The sequence below is a fragment of the Rana temporaria genome, chromosome 6, assembly GCF_905171775.1.
Source record: "Rana temporaria chromosome 6, aRanTem1.1, whole genome shotgun sequence".
Lineage (NCBI taxonomy): Eukaryota > Metazoa > Chordata > Amphibia > Anura > Ranidae > Rana > Rana temporaria.
In genome coordinates, this window is record NC_053494.1 from 177,921,272 (window position 1) to 177,944,132 (window position 22,861).

Sequence of the window (22,861 nt, forward strand, 5' to 3'; positions counted from 1 at the left end):
AAAAACCCGCGCATGCTCAGAATCAAGTCGACGCATGCTTGGAAGCATTGAACTTCGTTTTTTCCAGCATGTCGTCGTGTTTTGAGTCAGCGCGTCCTGACACGATCGTTTTTTTTTAACCGATGGTGTGTAGGCGCGACGGACCATCAGTCAGGTTCATCGGTTAACCAATGACAACGGTCCTTCGGACCGTTCTCATCGGATGGACCGATCGTGTGTACGCGGCCTAAGTGTCCTTATTTCAGTATTTGCAGCTGCTGACTTTTAAAAAAAAAAAATTAATTTGGCGGACCTCCACTTTAACAGGCACGTGCAACATCAGAGATAGTATATCCTCCACCCAAGATAAGGGGTATATACTCTTACCAGAAGTGGTGGACTTGTCAGCAACAACGAGTCAATCAAGTGAGGAAAGCCCGATCAGCAGATGATCCAGGGAATCCACAAAACTCTAATCCCTTGTACACACGGTTGTTTTTTGTGATGAAATAAAACAAAGTTTTTCTAACTTCATCATAAAAAACGACGTTGCCCACACACCATCGTTTTCTGAAAATGCTCTAGCAAAGCGCGGTTATGTACAACACGTACGACGGCACTCTGTTCCATTTAAGCTATCGTCTCATAACTTGCTTCTGAGCATGCGCGGGTTTAAAACGTCGTTTTAGCCCACACACGATAATTTTTTATGACACAAAGAACGACATTTTGAAAAACGACATTAAAAAATGTAAGCATGTTCGAATTTTTTTTTGGTCATTTTTTAGAAGACAAAAAACTATGTGAAGCCCACACACGATCATTTTAAATGACGTTTTTAAAAACGTCATTTTATTTCATCACAAAAAACGACCGTGTGTACGCGGCATTAGACCAAATCCAAGGAATCATGCAGATCACCAAAAAGCTGGAACTTAAATGTTCGGCATCCAGCCCGGGAAGTCAGTAACTCTCATCCAAATAGATATAAAAAGAAAAAATGCCTCCATATGGTGTAGGTAAAAAAAGGTAGGTTTTATTGAAAAAACTGACATTCATCCATAAAATAAAAATGTCATCACAGAATAAAAGCAATGTGGGAAGCTGAAAGCCAAGTCTAACACGTTTTCATCCCAATGGACTTCAACTGGGGCATATGTCAGCTCCCCCACATTTCACATATATATAAACTTTACATGAATTGAACAACCAATCAACAAAGACCTGGGGCTAGATTCACATAGATTAGCGAATCTTTAGATCCGCGTAATCTATGTGATTTACGATCCGCCGGTGCACTTTTGCGAGGCGAGTGCAGTATTCACAAAGCACTTACCTCGAAAATTGCACCGTCGGATCGTAACTCCCCCGGCGGAATTCAAATTCCGTGGCTAGGGGGAGTGTACAATTTAAATCAGGCGCGTTCCCGCTGCGATTTAACCGTGCATTCGCCGCCAGCAAAATTTCCCAGTGCGCATGCTCCAAATGACGTCGCTAGGACGTCATTGTTTTCGGCGGCAACGTCAAGGAACTGATTCTTATGAATCAGTCGCATAGATCCGACCGGCTGGACTCAGAGATACGACGGCGGATCAGGAGATGCGCCGTCGTATCTCTTTGTGAATCTGGCCCCTGGTGTACAGCATTAACCCGGAAAAGAGATGACTAAAATTAATCTCCTGCCCAAAATCTTGAAACAGATGATTGGAGAGAAGCCAATGACATGACAACATCTGCTCAAAGCCTTGGAATGGAAACCAATGTGCGGAGCAGACCAGATCCCGTGGCACCAAACATTGACGTCATTGGAGCCAGAGCGCTCCTTTAAGGTCAAACTGGAAGTGACGCGGCCAACACAAGGCAAGCATCTAGTCTGTAAAGCCCACGAAAGCTGGGTGACTCTGGTCACATGACTGACAACATCCAATTGGAACCTCACTGAAGTCCAAGGTGTGATCCCGTCACCACCAAGTCACGTGACCGCAACTACAGTGTCATGACAACGTGACCCAGCGTGAGGTGTGGACCCGGAAAGAAACAACAAAACAAAGGGCAGAGGTCTCACTCCACAGCCAATAGGGCACATGCCACGATCAACGGCAGTGTAAACATGCCCACTTCGAGGCCAGAAACGCATTTACCCCATAAAATGGCACGCAAATGCACCCCAGGTCTAAAAGGGGCAAAAGTAACACACCTAATTTAAGAAACAGAGAAAAAAAATAACTCCCCGCTCATAAAAGAAACATACCATATCATAGAAGTATGAAATACGACTTAAAACATTTCAATAAAGAATAGTATAGATTAGAGATATAGGTGAAATATGAAAGTTCAGGCTTGATTTATGTCCCACTTGACATTCATGCCGAACGAGGAAAATGTTTTAAGCTTGTGGATCCAGTATGTTTCGAGGCGGGAGACATCATGGAGGTGAGACTCCCCCCCTCCAATGTGGAACGAAAATGTTTGAAATGTGTTCCTACAGGGTCCTTATTATGATGTTTTAAATATTCCCGGGGGACACTATGGTTAGTTCTTCTCTATCTTACCTATCACCCTGAAGAATTTTCCAGTGTTCATTAATTATCTCCTCTGTCTGGATTGGACTTAATAGGTGGTAAAAAAAGACCATCTAAACTTATTATCTAGGGCTGGCCTGGGACGGCCTGGGACGGTCTGTCAACAGAGAGTTCCTATCTATCAAGGTAACCTTATTGATCACAGTATCAAGATCTATGGATCTATAGCCTTTTTCAGGAAATCTGTTATTCAGAATTTGGGACTGAGAGAGAAAATCTATGGCCCGGATTCACAAAGCACTTACGCCGACGTATCTCGAGATACGCCGCGTAAGTGCAAATATGCGCTGTCGTATCTATGCGGCGTACACACAAACTGAGATACGCCTGAAAATAGGCTTCATCCGACCGACGTAACTTGCCTACGCCTGGGTATCGTGGGCGCATATTTACGCTGGACGCATTTGGCGCTCCCATTGATTTTCTATTCACATATACAAATGAGGGAGATACGCCAATTCACGAACGTACGTCCATCCGACGCAGTGCGCGTAAAGTCATACGTCCGGCGTAAAGTTATGCCCCATAAAGGAGGTGTAACTCAGCAGCATCCATGCAAATGGCTGCACCAGGGAACACAAGCCGACGTATTTTACGTAGTTTACGTTGGACGTGAATATGGCTGGTCGTAGGTTACGTTCACGCCGTAGGCAGTGATCTGGCGTATCTTAGGGAGTAGTTCCGACGTGATTCTGAGCATGCGCACTGGGATTCGTCCACGGGACGGCGCATGTGCCGTTCATTATACGTATCTGTCTGAGACTCAGCCCATCATTTGCATGGGGTCACGCCTCATTTGCATGACTCACGCCCACTTCCACATACGCCGGCTTACGCCTAGGAAACCCAGCGCAGATTTGGCAGCACTGGCTTTGTGAATCCAGTGCTTGCCTCTCTGCGCTACGTCGGCGTAGCGTAAAGGAGATGCGCTACTGCTGCATAAATATACGCCGATGTATGTGAATTCGGGCCTATATATTTATAGTAGAAATTAGAAAATATTTTTTTTTTTTTTTTTTTTTATATATATATATATATAATTTTAAAAAAAACTGTGGTGATTAAATACCACCAAAAGAAAACTCTATGTCTGAAAAAAATCATATAAATTAAATTTGTGTACATTGTTGCATGACTATACAATTACTAGTCTACATAGCACAGTGCTGAATAGCAAAAATTCTCTGGTCATGAATGGGGTAAAACTTTTCGGAGCTGAAGTGGTTTAAGTGTTTTCAATTGTTACCTAGAACTATATTAATAGTAAGTGTCACTAAATAGTGCTCCTCCCTCCCCCTTTTTTTTTTTCTTTTCTTTTTTGTTTGTTTTTTTGTTACGTTACGTTACACTGAATAATGAAATATAAATAGAAACTGGTTTGACAATTTTTATATCGGCCAATATAAATAACATCATGGCTAAGTCACAGTGACAGGCTTCCTTGTGTCAGCATCGTGCTCACATAACGCTGCAGAACCGGTTACGGCACTTAGGCCGTCAGTAAGCCAAGTATCTTCTGTGTTGGAAGCTATGCTGTCACTTTCATTTGATTTTACCTTTCAGTGTGTTTCCTTCTGGAAGTGCCTACTATTGTTCCTGACCTGAGTTTGAGGATCACCTCCTTATCTATCATGTCATATACACGTTTGGTTAACGATCCGGACGGTATGCAAGGTAAGTCCATTTTCAGTCTAGAAATTTAAAGAAAGATAAATTCTTCTATCGGGGGGATTGTGACTTACATGAACGTTTTATTTAGGAATGTATAATTGCTAAATTGTGTGACTAGGCAAAACATTTTGGATAAAGTGGGTAAGGGTTAAAGGGTAACTCCATTCTTGTAGGAAAAACAATAACAAATAAAAAATAAACTATATAGCATATACAATTGCTACATAAGACATTTCCTTTTCAATCTGCAGCATTGTAATTTTTTGTAAATAGCAATGTAATAAGGAAACCTGGAGGCATTCTGTACACAGACGGTCCCCAGATATCTCGTTTTTCTGCTTGTGTGATTGACTTGGATATCTGCACTGTGCTAGTCAGATTTTGGGCATCTCATGCAACAAAAATGTAATTTTTGGAGAGATGCTCGTGTCTCAGCAAATCATGTCTAAAGGAATGCAGACCCTGGGCCAGATTCATGTAGATCAGCGGATCTTTAGATCCGCTCGATCTACGTGTTTTACGATTCGCCGGTGCAATTTAGCGAGGCTAGTGCAGTATTCACAAAGCACTTACCTCGAAAATTGCACCGTCGGATCGTAACTCCCCCGGCGGAATGCAAATTCTGCGGCTAGGGGAAGTGTACAATTTCCCAGCGAAATTTCCCAGTGCGCATGCTCCAAATGACGTCGCTAGGACGTCATTGTTTGCGGCGGCTACGTCAATTGCGGCCATCCGTATTCCCGATCGACTAACGCAAACAACGTAAAAATTTGAATCTCGGCGCGGGAACGACGGCCATACTTAACATTAGCTACCCCTCATATAGCAGGGGTAGCTATCCGCCGGAAAAAGCCGAACGCAAACGACGTTAAAAAAAAAAGCGACGGGCGGGCGTACGGACTTGAATTGGCGGTTCTCCTCATTTGCATATCCGAAGCGTAAAAAAAAAGCGACGACACCTAGCGGCCGGGGGTAGATTGCAGCCTAAGATTCGACTGGTGTAAGTCACTTACACCAGTCGGATCTAAGAGAGATCTATGCGGAATCTGATTCTATGAATCAGCCTCATAGATCCAACCGGCTGGACTCAGAGGTACGACGGCGTATCAGGAGATCCGCCGTCGTATCTCTTTGATGAATCTGCCCCCCTGACACTTTGCTCATTTAGAGCTCTGCAAGTGCACCAGCTGATTGATAATTATGAAGCCACTCCTAGATTCCCTTTCCACGTGGACACAGAGAAACAAACCACTATTCCTTCAGAATAACAAAAGGTTAGAATCTGCAGAAAGTTTGTTAAAATCCTTGCAATGTACATAGATTATCCAGAGGGGAATGTGGTTTTGTTTTAACGAAAGTGGAGTTACTCTTTAAAACCCCTGTCATTTTGTTTGCCGTCTGTCCTTGTACTTCCTGTCCTGAAAACAGAACAGGAAGTAAAAGGAATTTTCTGAAAAGTGTAGGAAACTGCCCTCTTATACAGTTGTCAGTGTAATGCCGCGTGCACACCATCACTTTATGTGATGAAAAAAAACAACGTTTTTAAAAACGTCAATTTAAATAACCGTGTGTGGGGGAAAACGTTGTTTTATGTCTTGTGAAAAACGCCAAAAAAAAATTGAAGCATGCTTCAATTTTTTGTGTCGTTTTTCAAAATGTCGTTTTTTGTTTCACAAAAATTCACCGTGTGTAGCAAAAAACGACATTTAAAACAACGTTTTTAAACCCGTGCATGCCCAGAAGCTAGTTATGAAGCAAGCTTCAATGGAAAAGAGTGGTGAACGTAACCTCGCTTTGCTAGAGCATTGTGAAAAAACGATGGTGTGTAGGCAACGTCGTTTTTGAAAATTGAAGTTTCAAAAACGTCGTTTTTTACTTCACAAAAAATGTCGTTTTTTCCCATCACATAAAGTGATGGTGTGTGTACGCAGCATTAGGCTAAGGTCATACTGGCCAATTGTATATTACCAAGGCTAAGGTCCAACGTGCCCATTGTTGGTCCAAGGCTAAGGTCATACTGGCCCATTGTATGACCAAGGCTAAGGTCATACTTGCCCATTGTATGACCAAGGCTAAAGTCATACTTGCCCATTGTATGACCAAGGCTAAAGTCATACTTGCCCACTGTATGACCAAGGCTAAGGTCATACTGGTCCATTGTATGACCAAGACTAAGGTCATACTTGCCCATTGTATGACCAAGGCTAAGGTCATACTTACCCATTGTTGGACCAAGGCTAAGGTCATACTAACCCATTGTATGACCAACTCTATGGTCATACTAACCCATTGTATGACCAACTCTATGGTCATTCTAACCTAGCTGACAAACATTGGTTGCGGTATGGCCCCATTGGCGTGAATGGTTGAGTTTGACAGGCAGTGCCACCTATCAACTCTGTCAACTTGACAGGCTGTGGTAAAGATGCAAAGCTTCATGGCCAGAGCATGTGAACAGCCCCCTTTGGATGTAATGTAGACTTTAGGTTGGCAGTTGGGGGATGGTAAAACAGTGGCTCAAATGCTTCTTTTACTGCCCCCCAGCTGCGCAGGGGAAAGGGGCTATACAGGTTTCCTCACTGGAAGATTTCTCCTCACCTCTTGTTCTAAGAATACTTTTAAAACATGCATTGCCCATCACATTCTGTCTTGGTGACAATGGACAAATGAAGAGGATGAATCTGCCCAGTGGGGATACAAACAGCAAAAAAAAGTTTGGGCTGAAAGAACACTTAATTACATTAACATCCAGAAATGGATTATAAATGTAATGTTGTATGTCTATTACCTAGGTAGGAAATATGTAAGAGTAGCACATGCTTTAAGTGTATTTACAAACACTTCATATTCCTGATATGTGCTCGCTGTACCATGTACTTGTATGAAAACATGTTCTATTTGTATTGCTTCCTTTATGTGAAATCCCTGGTGTTCCTTACAGTCCCTCTGCTTTTCTACTAAAAACTGACCACACTAAACAGGAAAACACACTGTGGTCAGTTTTCTAGCTATGCTGGGAACTCGGTGTGCTCTCCCCCAATGATCAGACTTCTCCTGACACGCCCCTGCTGCACAGCCATTCACTGGGAAGCTCGGTGTGCTGCTGCTTCTCCTCCCCCAGCTTGTATGCAGCTGAGAATAGAGGGAATGTGATCACTTTGAAAAAAAAAAGGGAAGGTTGTATTTTTATATCTATACACACATTTTGCCTTTCATTTCTATTTTAAACGGAATGGATTGCGATGGTTTACAATAACTTTGACTCTTTTATACCGATTCAGGGCTCAATCACACCTGTGTGTGTAGTAAAACATCAACATAGGGGTTAATAAATCCTTATATGTTTCTTCTAGGCACTTCCGGCCATCCAGTGCCCAGGCAAAGATTCCAAACTACCCCCCCCCCTTAAGGTTAGGATCAGGGTGCTCATGTCCCTGCAATAAACCATTGCGCCCAGGGCAATTGCTCCTCCTTCTCACCCCCTGCTCCTAGGGGTCCCTGTAGATCACATTCACCATAACATGCGCTACATTAAATTGGTGTGGGCTTTTAAGCATTAAAATAGGCACTGAAAAGGCAACATATTGCTTTCCAGCAGTCTATCAACTGTCTCTGAAAAGAGATCCACCACAGATTAATTTCAGAGGTGCAGCAAGGGCAGCCACAAATGCAGTGGTGTCTGGTGCTCAAATGTTTTTGGTGGTGGTGCAAACAAACTGAAAAAAAAACATCAATTGCAGCCACTGTGCCCATCAAACGCAGCCACTGTGCCATCAAACGCAGCCAGTGTGCCCATCAAACGATGCCAGTTTGCCCCATCAAACGATGCCAGTTTGCCCCATCAAACGATGCCAGTTTGCCCCATCAAACTATGCCAGTTTGCCCCATCAAACTATGCCAGTTTGCCCCATCAAATGATGCCAGTTTGCCCCATCAAATGATGCCAGATTACCCCATCAAACACAACCAGTTTTCCTCATCAAATTATGCCGGTTTGTCCCCCCGCCCGGCACTTACCTTTCTCTGGTCAGCGCCGTCCTCCGAGTCCTCGATGTCTTCTCCTGTCCTCTTCATGTCAGAGATGCTATGGTTGGACGCCTAATAGGTGTCCAATCACAGCGCCTATCGCTTCTGCCAATCAGGTGACCGTTAACCAGACCCGGTGCACCTGATTGGCTAAGAGGCGGGTCAGTGTTATGGAAGCCTTTGGCTCTAATCAGGCAGACACCTGAAGTGTGGGCGACAGCCGTGACAATAGATTCATGCAATGCATGAATCTATCTATTGGAGATTGACGGGTGCAGGAGAGAGGGGGCGGCGCTCCTGCGCCCACTATGGAAGCACCGCCACTGCACAAATGTAAACCCTACCTACGTTTAGCCACTTTTGTATGGCTGCTGCATACAATGCTTCTGATTCACTTTCTACCCCCAGCCAGAGGTCCTTAAACTTTTTGAGATGGGAATGAGGGACACCTATTAGCAAAAGTATGTAAACATAGGACACACCCCCTGCTACACCCCCTTAAAGGCTTATATTGGCTTTTGAAATTCACAAATGCAGACATTTAGAAGTTAGATGAAAGGTTTAGCACCGGGAAACACTTTTTGGAAGATAAAAAGTGCATTTTATATACAACTATATAGATCAGACCAAAATGAGGGACATACAGTGATGAAAATAAGTATTTGAACACCCTGCTATTTTGCAAGTTCTCCCACTTGTAAATCATGGAGGGGTCTGAAATTGTTATCGTAGGTGCATGTCCACTGTGAGAGACATAATCAAAAAAAAATCCAGAAATCACAATGTATGATTTTTTTAAACTATTTATTTGTATGATACAGCTGCAAATAAGTATTTGAACACCTGAGAAAATCAATGTTAATATTTGGTACAGTAGCCTTTGTTTGCAATTACAGAGGTCAAACGTTTCTTGTAGTTTTTCACCAGGTTTGCACACACTGGAGGGGGGATTTTGGCCCACTCCTCCACACAGATCTTCTCTAGATCAGTCAGGTTTCTGGGCTGTCGCTGAGAAACACGGAGTTTGAGCTCCCTCCAAAGATTCTCTATTGGGTTTAGGTCTGGAGACTGGCTAGGCCACGCCAGAACCTTGATATGCTTCTTACAGAGCCACTCCTTGGTTATCCTGGCTGTGTGCTTCGGGTCATTGTCATGTTGGAAGACCCAGCCTCGACCCATCTTCAAAGCTCTAACTGAGGGAAGGAGGTTGTTGCCCAAAATCTCGCAATACATGGCCCCGGTCATCCTCTCCTTAATACAGTGCAGTCGCCCTGTCCCATGTGCAGAAAAACACCCCCAAAGCATGATGCTACCACCCCCATGCTTCACAGTAGGGATGGTGTTCTTGGGATGGTACTCATCATTCTTCTTCCTCCAAACACGGTTAGTGGAATTATGACCAAAAAGTTCTATTTTGGTCTCATCTGACCACATGACTTTCTCCCATGACTCCTCTGGATCATCCAAATGGTCATTGGCAAACTTAAGACGGGCCTTGACATGTGCTGGTTTAAGCAGGGGAACCTTCCGTGCCATGCATGATTTCAAACCATGACGTCTTAGTGTATTACCAACAGTAACCTTGGAAACGGTGGTCCCAGCTCTTTTCAGGTCATTGACCAGCTCCTCCCGTGTAGTCCTGGGCTGATTTCTCACCTTTCTTAGGATCATTGAGACCCCACGAGGTGAGATTTTGCATGGAGCCCCAGTCCGAGGGAGATTGACAGTCATGTTTAGCTTCTTCCATTTTCTAATGATTGCTCCAACAGTGGACCTTTTTTCACCAAGCTGCTTGGCAATTTCCCCGTAGCCCTTTCCAGCCTTGTGGAGGTGTACAATTTTGTCTCTAGTGTCTTTGGACAGCTCTTTGGTCTTGGCCATGTTAGTAGTTGGATTCTTACTGATTGTATGGGGTGGACAGGTGTCTTTATGCAGCTAATGACCTCAAACAGGTGCATCTAATTTAGGATAATAAATGGAGTGGAGGTGGACATTTTAAAGGCAGACTAACAGGTCTTTGAGGGTCAGAATTCTAGCTGATAGACAGGTGTTCAAATACTTATTTGCAGCTGTATCATACAAATAAATAGTTAAAAAATCATAAATTGTGATTTCTGGAATTTTTTTTTTGATTATGTCTCTCACAGTGGACATGCACCTACGATGACAATTTCAGACCCCTCCATGATTTCCAAGTGGGAGAACTTGCAAAATAGCAGGGTGTTCAAATACTTATTTTCCTCACTGTATGAAGAGGAAAGAGGCAGAGAGGGACAGTCCCTCAAAATCAGGGACAGTTGAGAGCCATGCTACATGATGCCAAATATTAGACAGATTAGTAAGCACAGGCTTACCCCCTAGTGACTGCAATACATTCGAATTTCAGTTTTCCCTTCCAGCAGGTTTGTCAAAAGCTCCATACACACAGGCCGAATATCGGTTGGTTCAACAAAAACATCCGACTCTTTTCGAAGGGGCATGCCTGAAAATTACCTGCCGATCAGCATTTAATCAGTACTCTCAGCCAATGGCTGAGAGCGCTGACCAGTGTGTTCTAACTTGTGTAGCTACCTACATTTTATTGATGAATTAAAGATATTAATTTGTTATTTTTTTAGTTATTTATGGTAGTTGTTAGCAGTACTTTTGTTTTGCACACAGATTTGTAGAGCAAGCAGCACACCTTATAATATTTAATCTGTACGCTGTGGGAACACGTTTGTGACTGCAGCAGCATCATTCATTTATCCTTGTAATTTTATATTTATTTCTTTGATTTTTATCTTCTGTATGGCTACACTTTCCTTTGTCAATACAAATACACCAATTAGGCAGCACAGGAGTTCACTCCTTTCATTGTTGTAATGCATTCATGCCCAACCATTACTTTGTTTCCCTTTGAGCCCAGGTTCACACTGATGCAGGTCAGAAATTGTGCAAGTCCAACTTCGGGAGGCGATTTGACAGACATCTGTGCAGGTTTGTGCACAGGTGTCTATTGAAATCACCCCCGAAGTCGGCAAAAGTAGAACAGCTACTTTTGGGAATCGGTGCGGCGCCGCAAAGTTGGCGTTGCACCAATTCGGACATTGCCATAGCCGGCAATAGCCACCAATTTGGCATGCAATATGACAACATAGGCTGAAGAAGGAAAAGGAGGAGGACCAGCACCAGCCACTGAAGTAAGAGTAGGGTAGGTCAATGTCTGGAGTTAGCCCATCACAGGCCAAGTTTAAAGAGGGGGACCACAGGCATGAATGAAGGGAGGTGCCATCTCCTGGCACTTAGTGTGAGTTCAGTCTTGAGGAAGAGGTGGTTAAAAGATAAAGTCACATTTTAGAAATGCACTTTTTTTTGCAGTTAAATGTGCATTTATCATTTTTTTTTTCTTTTGAAGCCTGTAAAGCATTGCACCAAGGATCAGAAGATTGCTGTTGCCATGCAAATCCCACAACAGTAATGACGTTGTGGAGGTCTGTGGGCTAGATTGTATAAAAATTGTTGCTTTTTAAACTGATGTCCTATTTTCTGGGGGTTCCTACCATTTAGAAAGACACCCAGTTTGTAGACATGAACCTATTCAATTTAAGCTGGGTTCACATGAAATTTGGATGTGTTTTTAACTGAATCCCAGTCATATAACACATGAATGTGACCGGTTCTCAATGAAGCCAGTTCATACATATCCAGAGCAGTGAACGCAGTGCGGTTTTGAAAAGGGTCATGTGTGTTTCTGGGTCCAGTTCAGGTGCGAATTCAGTTAAAATTTGCACCTAAATCTCACCTGTGAACAAGAACACATGGACTCCGGACTGCAAATCTCAGCCGGACATGTGTGAACCATTATGTAAGGGGTTTAACATTATAGTAGTGGAAAGGACTCGGGGACTGCTAGAAGTCCACGGGTTAGGGGGGCGCAAATTACTGGCCGTGCCCTGGGCGCTGACAACCCACGCTACGCCACTGATAGGATGCAAAGATTTTCAAACAATACTCTATTCAGATAAAGCCTATGTGAACAGGCGGGAGGAGGGCAGAGGGATGACCACACTGGTTTCAAACCATTCCCTTCTATACTTCAACACCACAGACCAAATGGAGCAGCAAGATACAACAATGTCCTTATCTTAATAAAATTATAAACTCTTGAATACTTAAACCTGTTCTGTCAGAAAATAGAGTTGAGCCCTGGATGTAGTCCCTCAGTGGGGAGGAGGATGACTTGTAGTCCCTCAGAGAAGAAAGAATCATTTTGATCTTCAGCTAGCTCTTTAATGAAGTACTTGAGATATCCTGGTTATTGGGAGAAGGTGAAGTAGCCTGGTGACATCTTAACTGGCAATGTGTAAGCAAAGGGTACTTATGGTGTCCACTGTCCTGTAGAAAAAGGAGCACTGCTGTTGCTCTACAGAATGTCAGTGTAGCACCAGATCCTACTGGCTTAGACAAAGAGACAAACAATGGCGTCTGCATGCAGTGTGTAATGTCTCTGTGATAGGACTGGTGAGCGGACACTTGCCCATTCATCTAATGACTCTTAGTAATGGACATGGTGTGAGCCTCAGTCATAGGCCTTGAGTTTGGGGTGGAGGAACTTGACTGGCTTCCACAGAGTCCTGACTTCAACCCAATCGAACACTTTGGAGTGAATTGGAGCGGAGACAGGCCTTCTTGTCTATGGTCAAACATTCCCATAGACACTCCTAGTCCTTGTGGACAGCCTTGCCAGAAGAGTTGAATCTGTTAACTTCAAAGGGTGAGCCAACTCCATATTGAACCCCACAGACTAATGCTGCGTACACATGCTCGGAATTTCCGACAACGAATGTTCGATGGGAGCTTTTGGTCGTAAAATTCCAACCGTGTGTAGGCTCCATTGGACATTTTGTTGTCGGTATTTCCGACAACAGAAAGTTGAGAGCTGGTTCTCAAATTTTCCGACAACAAAATCTGTTATCGTAAATTCCAATCGTGTGTGTGTGTGTGTGTGTGTGTGGACAATTCCGACGCACGAAATTCCACGCGTGCTCTGAATCAAGTATGAGAGATGGAAGCGATCGGTCTGGTAAAACTAGAGTTCGTAATGGAGATTTGTCATGCTGTAACGGACTGAGAAGCGCGAATTGTCTCTCACCAAACTTCTACTAACACGACTGATATTGAACTTCCCTTTTCTAGTGCCGCCGTACGTGTTGTACGTCACTGCATTCTTGACTTTCAGATTTTCCAACAACATTAGTGTGACCATGTGTTTTGTTGTCGGAATGTCCGATCATTTGTACGCAGCATAAGACTTGGATGCCATTAAAATTCATGTACAGGGTGGTGGCCGGGATGTAGAGAGAGACGGACGTGTTCAGCCTGTGCTCCTGCCATCCGTGCTCTCCATCCGAAGGAATCCTCGACTAACAGAGCCATCCTGCTCAGCAAACACCTTCCTCCTGTCCGGGGGGCTGCCCTGGTCCTCCCGATGCCTGGGAAGCGAGGTTCAGCTAGGAAGGCAGACAGCTACTCAGCCCGGATCCAGCCGCCGGCCACACGTGCGGCGGCCATCTTGCCTTCCCTGTCATCTTCCCCGGCCTCGGTGGCGGTGCAGACAGAATCCTGGATGGCAGACTTGGGGGCTCTGGACCTGGAGGACTCGTCGGTGGAGATGAAGGAGCCGCCGGGGCTGCTGGGGAGCCAGTCCACCGCCGCGATCCTGGCGGCCATCGCTGACAGTAAGTCCTCGGTGGAGGGGAAGATTGACACTCTGGCTATAGAGTGCGGGCTCATTAGACAGGATATGGACAAGTTCCGGGGCCGCCTGTCTGAAGCTGAACACCGCATATCTGCGGTGGAGGATGCGGTGGCATCTAATACGCATGATGTGGGGGAGTTGCAGCGGCAGGTTAAGGTCCTTATGGCCCGTTCTGAAGATGCGGAAAATCGCCTTCGTCGCAATAATGTGCGGGTAGTCGGGCTCCCTGAGGGGGCTGAAGGGGCCAACCCGGTGCTGTTTGCGGAAGCCTTTTTTAAGGAGCTCCTGGGCCTGCAGAATCTGTCCCCTGTCTATGTGGTGGAACGTGCCCACAGGGTGCCCGCGGGGAGGAGGCCTGCGGGTGCATGGCCTCGGGCCTTCCTTGTCCGCCTGCTGAATTTCAGAGACAGGGATATGATCCTGGCTGAGGCTCGTAAACACCCAGAGCTGAAGCATGATAATGCTGTGATTCATCTCTATCCCGATTTCTCTCAGGATCTGCAGAAGAAGAGGCGCTCCTTCACAGACATCCGTCGCCGATTGAGGGAAAAGGGCTTGGTGTACAGTATGCTCTATCCTAGCCGTCTGAAAGTGATTCATCGTGGGTCTGCAAAGTTCTTTGATTCCCCATCGGAGGCGGTGGACTGGCTGGATTCGCTGGCCTAGTGTTCTGCTCCGATCCAGGGCTCCATGGTGGTGATGCCGGTGGCCTGAGGATGGGAGATACTCACCTACCTAAGATGTTGTTGCTGCGATTCTCTCCTTCATTCCTGATACCTCCTGATGTTGGCTCTTGTGAAAGCAGGCATGCTGCAGAGGACTACAAGAGCAGTTATCCGTTCTTGACAGGAGCACCAGGTACTGAACTATTCAGGTTGGGGTTTTTGTGTGTCTCTCTGGACTCCCTTTCCCCCCTTCTTTCGAGTGGATGAACTCTACAGATATTCCACTTCTGTTCAACATGTTTTTGGGTCTGAAGTTTCTCCAGCGGTGTTTCCGTTTTTTAGTTTGGTTCGCCTGGAGCAAACAGGGAGTTGGGATTTTTTGGTTGTCATTTTTTTTGTCTTTTTTTCTATTTTTTTTCACATTTTTTGGTTTGTTTTTTTGCCTTTTTTTTCTTTTTGCTCGGGACAGCAACATCTGGTTCCCCCCCTCTCAATACATGTGATCTCTGCTTCCTGTACGCAAGTGAAGAGGACTATTTTCTGCCCAGTGTGGGATTTGCTCATGGGATGCTGTATGGTGTTGTAGTGTTGCTCTCTGTGTCCGGTCTCCTCCCTCCTAGTCGTCCTATCTTACAGGCTTCTCCTGTCTCTCTATTGTACCCTGCCCGCATTAATGAATGACATTAAAGTTGTCTCGTGGAATGTCCGCGGTCTAAATTCTAAGTATAAGCGTTCCCTAGTCCTTCAGTATCTTAAATCCCTGAACCCCCATGTCATTCTCTTACAAGAGACCCACTTAATGGGCAGTAAAACCCTATCACTGAACAGGAGCTGGATACAGAGAGCGATACACTCCACTTATTCCTCCTATGCCAGGGGAGTGGCTATCTTGTTACACAAGAAATTTCAATGTGTTATTGAACATGTAGTAACTGACCCCTATGGGAAATATGCAATTGTGGTTCTAAATGTTGACTCTCAGCTATGGGCTATAGCGAATGTCTATGTCCCCCCCCCCCTTTAGCAAAGAGGTACTATACCAAGTATTGGAGAAAATAGCTGCATTTGGCCCGATAAAAGTGCTGGTGGCCGGGGATTTAAACAACATTCTTGATTATACACTGGACGCCTCTAACCCGAATCGGGTGCGGAACCTTGACCTCCGGCAGTGGGCGGACACGGCGGCCTTGGAGGAGGTTTGGCGGTGGAAACATCCTGGTGAGAGAGGTTACTCCTATCTTTCCCACGTCAGCTCCTCCTCCTCCCGTATTGATCTGGCCTTCGCGAACTCGGCCTTGCTGCCTCAGGTGGCAGAGGCCAGTTATCTGGCTGGTGGACTCTCGGACCACACTCCCCTGCAGGTGACGCTGAGCCGCCCGGGGGATGGAGGTCGGAGGGTCTGGAGGTTGCACCCGGGGTGGGTGGATGAGTTATCTGTGGAGCCATTGATCTCCGCACATGTCTCAGAATATTGGAATGTGAATGAGGGCTCCGCGAATGGTCACATGGTATGGGATGCGTTTAAGGCGTCCACCAGGGGGGCATACATAGCGGCCATTAAAGCCGCTAGAATTGAGAAAAACTCTGAGTCAGAGGCACTCCAGGCTCATGAATTGCAGTGCTCGAAGAAACATGCGGAGGCGCCCTCTCAATCGACGCTTGTGGAGTTGCAGATGGCAAGGAGGGCATTCTTGGTCCATTTTCAAACTCTCACGCAATGTACATTTAAGTGCAGGGTGGAGGAGCTATTTGAGAAGGGAGATAAGAATGGGAAATTGTTAGCCTACTTGGCGGCGGATGCTCGACCCCATGCGGCCATTCCTTGCGTTTATTCGGCAGGGGGTGCCTTAGTGAGGGATAGAGAGAGTATCATGCAGGCTTTTGTATCCTACTATTCTGATCTCTATGCGGCTATCCCGCAATATGACAGTCAGGTGCTGACGGATTTGCTGGACTCCTTTCAGATCCCGGAGCTGCCCGGGGAGGCGGCGGCAGACTTGGAGGCCCCTTTTACCTCCAAGGAGCTGGCCGTGGCAATTGCCTCCTTCCCGAATGGTAAGGCGCCGGGACCTGACGGGTTTCCGGCTGAATGGTATAAGACCTATTCAGAAGTGCTGTCCCACAAGCTTTTAAACCTGTATACAGAATGTCTTGAGATTGGGAGCTTGCCCCCTACGTGGTATGAGGCACATGTGGTTCTGCTCCCCAAGCCAGAAAAGGACCCACTGCACTGTTCCTCTTACAGGCCCATTGCACTGTTGAACATGGATCTTAAAATCCTTACCAAAATGGTGGCCAATCGATTAATGCAATGCCTGGACCACTTGATATCACCTGACCAGACGGGGTTTATGCCCAAAAAAGCTACCGACATTAATATCCGCAGGGTGTACGCGCATACGCAAATTGATGGTGAGCTGTCTCATGGGGGGGCCCTGGTGTTTTTTGACCTGGAAAAGGCGTTTGACTCCATTGATTGGGGATACATGGTCCAGGTGCTAGAACGCATGGGTTTCGGCCCTGTGTTCCTCCAATGGATAAAAATGCTCTACGACCGCCCAGTAGCGGCAATCCGCCTGAACGGTGGGGTGTCTGACACTTTTCCAGTATCCAGGGGCACCAGGCAGGGATGCCCCTTGTCCCCGGGTTTGTTTTCTCTGGTTATGGAACCCCTGGCGATTGCATTGCGCTCTTCGTCGCAGATCCAGGGGATTAGGGTGGGCACCCTGACTGAGACTGTGGCCCTCTATGCCGATGACCTGGTTCTATTTCTTGGGGATACGGGCCCTTCTCTACATGCTGCACTCGCATTGATGGGTAGGTTCACTGAGGTCTCCGGTCTCAAGGTCAATTGGACTAAGTCAAAGATCCTTCCGCTACGCTCCCATGGGATGCCCGGGCGGGTTGACCCTTCCAATCCCTTACAGTGGGTGACTCAGATTAGATACCTGGGGCTACGTATCACAAATTCTGTGACGGATTTCATTAGCCTAAATGTGTCTCCACTGCTGGCTACTGTATCTAAAAAACTCCACTCCTGGAAAAAGCTTCCCCTGTCCCTCATTGGGAAAGTTAGTCTGATTAAAATGAAGATTCTTCCCCTCCTGCTTTATACTCTCAGGAACTCTCCGGTGTGGATACCAAGGTCAATTTTCAGGTCCATAGACAGTATGATCTCCTCCTTCCTGTGGCAAGGGAAGCTCCCTCGCCTCAAACTGGCTATTCTTCAACAACCATGGGGGGAGGGAGGATTGGCGGTACCCAATTTCCACAAATACTTTTTAGCCGGCCAGCTGGCGGTGGCTAACCGTTGGTTGATCACCGCTCCGGACGACGCTGCGGTCTCTTTGGAGGCTGCTTGTGTGGGCTCCTATGAGGCGCTTTCGCTTCTGATCTATAGAGGGCCGAGGGCCCCCTACCCCTTGACGTCCTCTATGCGGTCGGTACTCAGAGCTTGGGCTGTGGCCCAGGAGATGAGACCCCAGGATAGTGTCACTTTCTCTCCTGAGACCCCCTTGTGGAGGAATCCCAAGCTGTCACACTTTCTTGATTATCCAGACCCAGTGGTGTGGACTGCCTTTGGAGTCAAGCTCCTGCGCCATATAGTGGTCAATGGCACTCTTATGCCGTTTGACGACCTAAAAACTTGTTATGGTCTACCAAACACACATTTCTTCAGGTACCTGCAACTAAGACATACATTTCAGGCCCAATTCAGAGGGGGTCCCCTTGTCCTTAAACTTAGTGATTTGGAATTATTGGCTCGTGGTGAATCGCTGTCCAAAGCGGTTTCTGTTCTATATAGGGACCTTTTTCCGGAAACTACTAAACTGCTAGCGCCATGTAGACGGGCCTGGGAGACAGTGACTTCGGGACTGGACAGAGATGACTGGGATGATGTTTGGGGGGCAGCTTTTCAGGCCCTGGTTTCTACCAGGGATAGACTAATTCACTACAAATTTTTGCACAGGATTTACCTGACCCCTGCTAGACTAGCTAAAATATTTGGAAATCAGAGATCAGTATGCTGGCGGTGTTCCATGCCCTCCGCAGACTTTATGCATGTCTTCTGGGACTGTCCCCGGGTTCAACCATACTGGCAAGGTGTGGTGGACTGTATACGGTCGGTCACTTCTATTTCAATTCCCATCACTGTGGAGGTGTGTCTACTGCATCTGGTGGAGCCCCTGGCTACGACCAGGGCGATTAGGACACTACTTATTCTTCTTTTTTTTTATGCTAAAAAGCGGATCATCCTTTCTTGGAAGAGCTCCTCGGCCCCAACGGTGGAGTCCTGGAAGGTACTGGTAAACAAGGTCATTCCATTTTACAGGGCTACTTACCTGAGCAGGGGGGCCCTGACAAAATTTGATAAGGTGTGGGGAGGTTGGTTGGCCTCGGTGGATACAGTGTCGGATTAGGCCGGGTTCAGTACAGTCATGGAGTGTATGTGTGATGGTGTCTGGGGGGGGTGGAGTGTGGACCTATTTATTTTGGAGCAACGGTGTATTCTGTAAGGGAATGTATCCCATCTCTTTTCTTTCCTGGGCAGAGATTTGCATGTTATACTCTATCAGCATAGAGATCAAGATTGCGCAAAAGGTTGTACTTGTCATGGGGGGGGGGGGGGGTCACGCGTTACGATATACTTATGATTTGATTTAATCGGATTTCATTGATTTTGATTAGGTTTGTAAACATTTAATGTGTACCAGTGCTGTCCCCCCTTTTTTTTCCCTTTTTTTTTTTTTTTTTCTTTTCTTCCCAGCCGGTTTCTGTGTTCTGACCGGTAATTGTCGGTCGCATGTTGCGGCCTAGTATTGTATCTGTGTTGCAAAAATTGAATAAAAATAATTTTCTAAAAAAAAATTCATGTACAGACAGGCGTCCCAATACTTTTGAGAATATAGTGTATTTGATTTAAAATGCCATTGATGTAGGTGAGAAGAGTCAGAATAATAAACTGAAATATCACATATATAAATAATGGAGACAAAAATTAGATTTAATAGTATTTATAAATGCCTCTGCGTTGTTTGTATTTTTGGGGTACATTTTATTGGCAGTTTAGTAGGAGTTGGCTCATCTGAATGCAAATTGACATAATGATGTGACTGCTAGGTGTTTCATATATTGTGCTTCTGATGTTACTTGACATCAACTGGAAAAATGCACTCCACCCAGGCTGCTCTGCCAATTGGCACTCTCCATTGTCACAAACAAGCCATGCAAGGGCTCTCTGGAAACTTTGACCAGCAGATGTAACATTACTTTACTATGACCTGGCAAATCTTTGTGTATACTGAAATGATCACTAGAAAGCTGTCATTCGTGCCTGACAATAATGCACAACCACCCTAATTCCTATACATTTGTCTTCTAACTTATCATATTACTGTATATATTTTAGCAGTAACTAAACCAATACTCCCCACCTCAATGTAACTTACTGTCTAATTCCCCAACTTCACTCACACAGTGCATTCACACCTGAGCATAACTTCTTTGAGTTTTTTTTTTTACGTGTTTTGCGCGACTTCCGAATTTTGTATGCAATATTTTTGGGCTTTGGCGTTTTTTTGGTTTTTTTTAGCCAATAGAGAAAACTATTATCTGTTGCATCATTTGTTGCTAGGTATTTCAGCTTTTCTAGCTTTTCCATTAGCTTTTATTTCTTCTTTTTATTACAATGTTTTTTTCGTTAGGGTAAGGGGTTCGAGTTCATTTTAGGAAGCACCCTAGGGTTCAGTCAGGGAGCACCTCACAAATTTACTTGTCAAGAGTAGTTATCTTGGTCGATTGATAGAGATCTATTGATTTTTCCCTAAGTTGTGCCATGTTGCACTTTTCTCTTCTACCTCTAGGTGACCCGTACTTGGTGGTACTATATATAAGAAGGGCAACCCAAGGTCAGGTTATTAGTATATGGGGTATCTCAGCCAATGGGCAGGGGTTTTCATGTATCCCTTGGCTTGCTGGGAGAACCTTTATATTCAGGTGAGGTCAGGTGAACTATGTTCTGTACCACCTGGACCGCTGTCTGGGTGGATGTTTGTTGTACACCCCAGGCTGCTAGTCTAGAGATTGTGCCTATCCCAGGGGCATCTGGCTGCTAGGCTGTGTGAGGGCCTACCCAGAAGTAGAACGCAGCCGCAGGGTTGGTATTGCGGCTTGCAGTCCAACCAGAAGTGACGGTTCTGTCGGCCAGAGAACCTGTCAGTGGTCGGAGGTAGAAGGGAAGCTGTCGCCACAAAGGGACCCACCACCTTTTCCAGGGACCACAGTGAGTAACTGAAACAAGCACCGAATGGGCCCAGTGAAGAATCGGAAAACTTCAGGCGGTGATCAAGTCAGGTACCCAACCCACGGAGGAGATGCTTGCAGAGCAGCCTTGTGAGTCAAGCCAGGGACCTTGCTGGTTAGCAGGGGTGGAGTTTGAGAAGTATCTGGAGTGCCAAGCTAGGGCCCCTGCAGAGAAGCAGGGGTGACGCTTGAGGGAGATACCACTGCAAACCTTGGAGGAGCTCAAGGGATTCAGAGTCAGTGAATCAAAGGGTCTAGTGAGAGACCAGGAGCTCAGTGTTTAAGAACTACAAGAGGCAGTTGTAGTGGAGCTGAAAGGACTGTTGCGTTTGAGTTAGGGACTGTTATCATAGGAGACAGCATTCCTGCAAGCGCAGATGTGGCTTCTTGCTGAGGCCTTTCCTTGCACGGCTGTTCTCTTACTGAAGTCTCGGAGTCTGACAATTGAATTTGAAACTAAGGGTGTCCTGTCCCAAACCCTCTTTTCCCCAAAAATACAAAAAGGAAATTAAAACCCCCTTTTACATCTAAGAAGTCTGGCGCCCAATAACTTTATCCACCTTGCACCCACTATGCCTCACAACCCACCACATACAGAAGGATGTCGGCTATCTTTTGGCTTGGAAGGTTCTCATCAGACTAGACAAGGCCAGAGACTTTGCTACAGTAAGAATTAGGAGTTTAGGTTTATTTTTATTCATTATTTTATTATTATATGAATAATTATGTAAAATGAATACCCAAATATATAAAAATCATAAATAAAAAATAAATAAATTCAATAGATTAGTACTCAGTAACAATAAAATACATAATTAACCCTTGCTACATATGCATCTATGGGCAGCAGAGGTTTATGTGCTGAGAGCGCAGTCACTGCATGCTCCCAGCACATGGTCTCTAATAATGTAATTGGGATATTTGGGAGCCAGTAAGACCAACTCCCAGTGATGTGATTACTTTTGGAAGCCAACAACAGTGCTCACTTGATCAGGCAGACCTTCCTGCCTCCTGGGCAAAATAGCCCAGTTAAAGTGACGCTGGCATTGGGCATAAAGGTATTAAATGGAGTTTAGCTGTAAAGTAAAGGTATTGAGCTCTTGCTACAAGGGATCAAAAAGTTCATAGGACTTTAACCGAATTTGGCAGGCCTTACTGGAACAACGGACACAATTTAGCAGGACCTATTTTTTGGCATGTTTTGTGTGTATGTGTTTAATAACCAGCAATAGGCCTCTTGCACAAAGGTGCCTGGAAACACCATACGTTTAGGCATCCAGGAATGTTTTTTTTTTTTTTTTTTATTATTGATCTAAATGTAACCCTTTTCTATTAATGGGCCTGTGCACACAAACATGTAAAGTTGCACTGCGTGTAGATCAGTAAAAGAAAAATTACAAAAACCTGTGCTGTTGGTCAGTATTTTTACATGCATTTGTGTAAATACTTGCATATATAAATACACCACCCTTCATTGATTTACAATAAAACTTTGAAAACGTTGTATCGTGTGTATGCGCATGCTCAATTACGTGCAAATGCTATACAGCCATCCTCACATTTTTTTTGCCAGGAATATCTGATGTTCATACATCAGTACCATGTGCAAAAAACACTAGTTCCCAATGTGCATTTGCTTAAAGTCTAGTACCCTCTGTCGTTAAACAAAATGTATTTCTACTTCTCCCTGCATGATAACTTACTACAATTTTGCCAATAACTTTTTTTTTTTAAGACATACTACCTCTCATTCATATCATTCAAATTCTGATTTATTTTTATTTTTTCCTTAAGTACCCAAACTTCCATAAAACCTGGATAACTTTCCTGGCTGATAGCTAACTTGATTACAAAGTGATCACACACTCCCCCCTCTTCTCAGCCCAAAACAGCTG

The 22,861-nt window shown here is 45.2% G+C and overlaps 1 protein-coding gene across 2 annotated transcripts in view; it reads left to right on the forward strand.

Annotated features, from left to right (window-relative positions):
* The window catches only part of LOC120944071 (dipeptidyl peptidase 4-like), a 156,344-nt gene that overhangs the window by 22,483 nt on the left and 111,000 nt on the right, over positions 1 to 22,861 (forward strand). Inside the window, exon 1 of one of the 2 annotated variants that reach the window (XM_040357862.1) lies at positions 4,124 to 4,235. The exons of the other annotated variant lie outside the window; for it this stretch is intronic. Coding sequence (XP_040213796.1) covers positions 4,193 to 4,235 — 43 coding nt within the window. The 5' untranslated portion in view covers positions 4,124 to 4,192. Of the gene's footprint in view, positions 1 to 4,123; positions 4,236 to 22,861 lie in introns of those variants that run through there. 2 annotated transcript variants of the gene reach the window in all.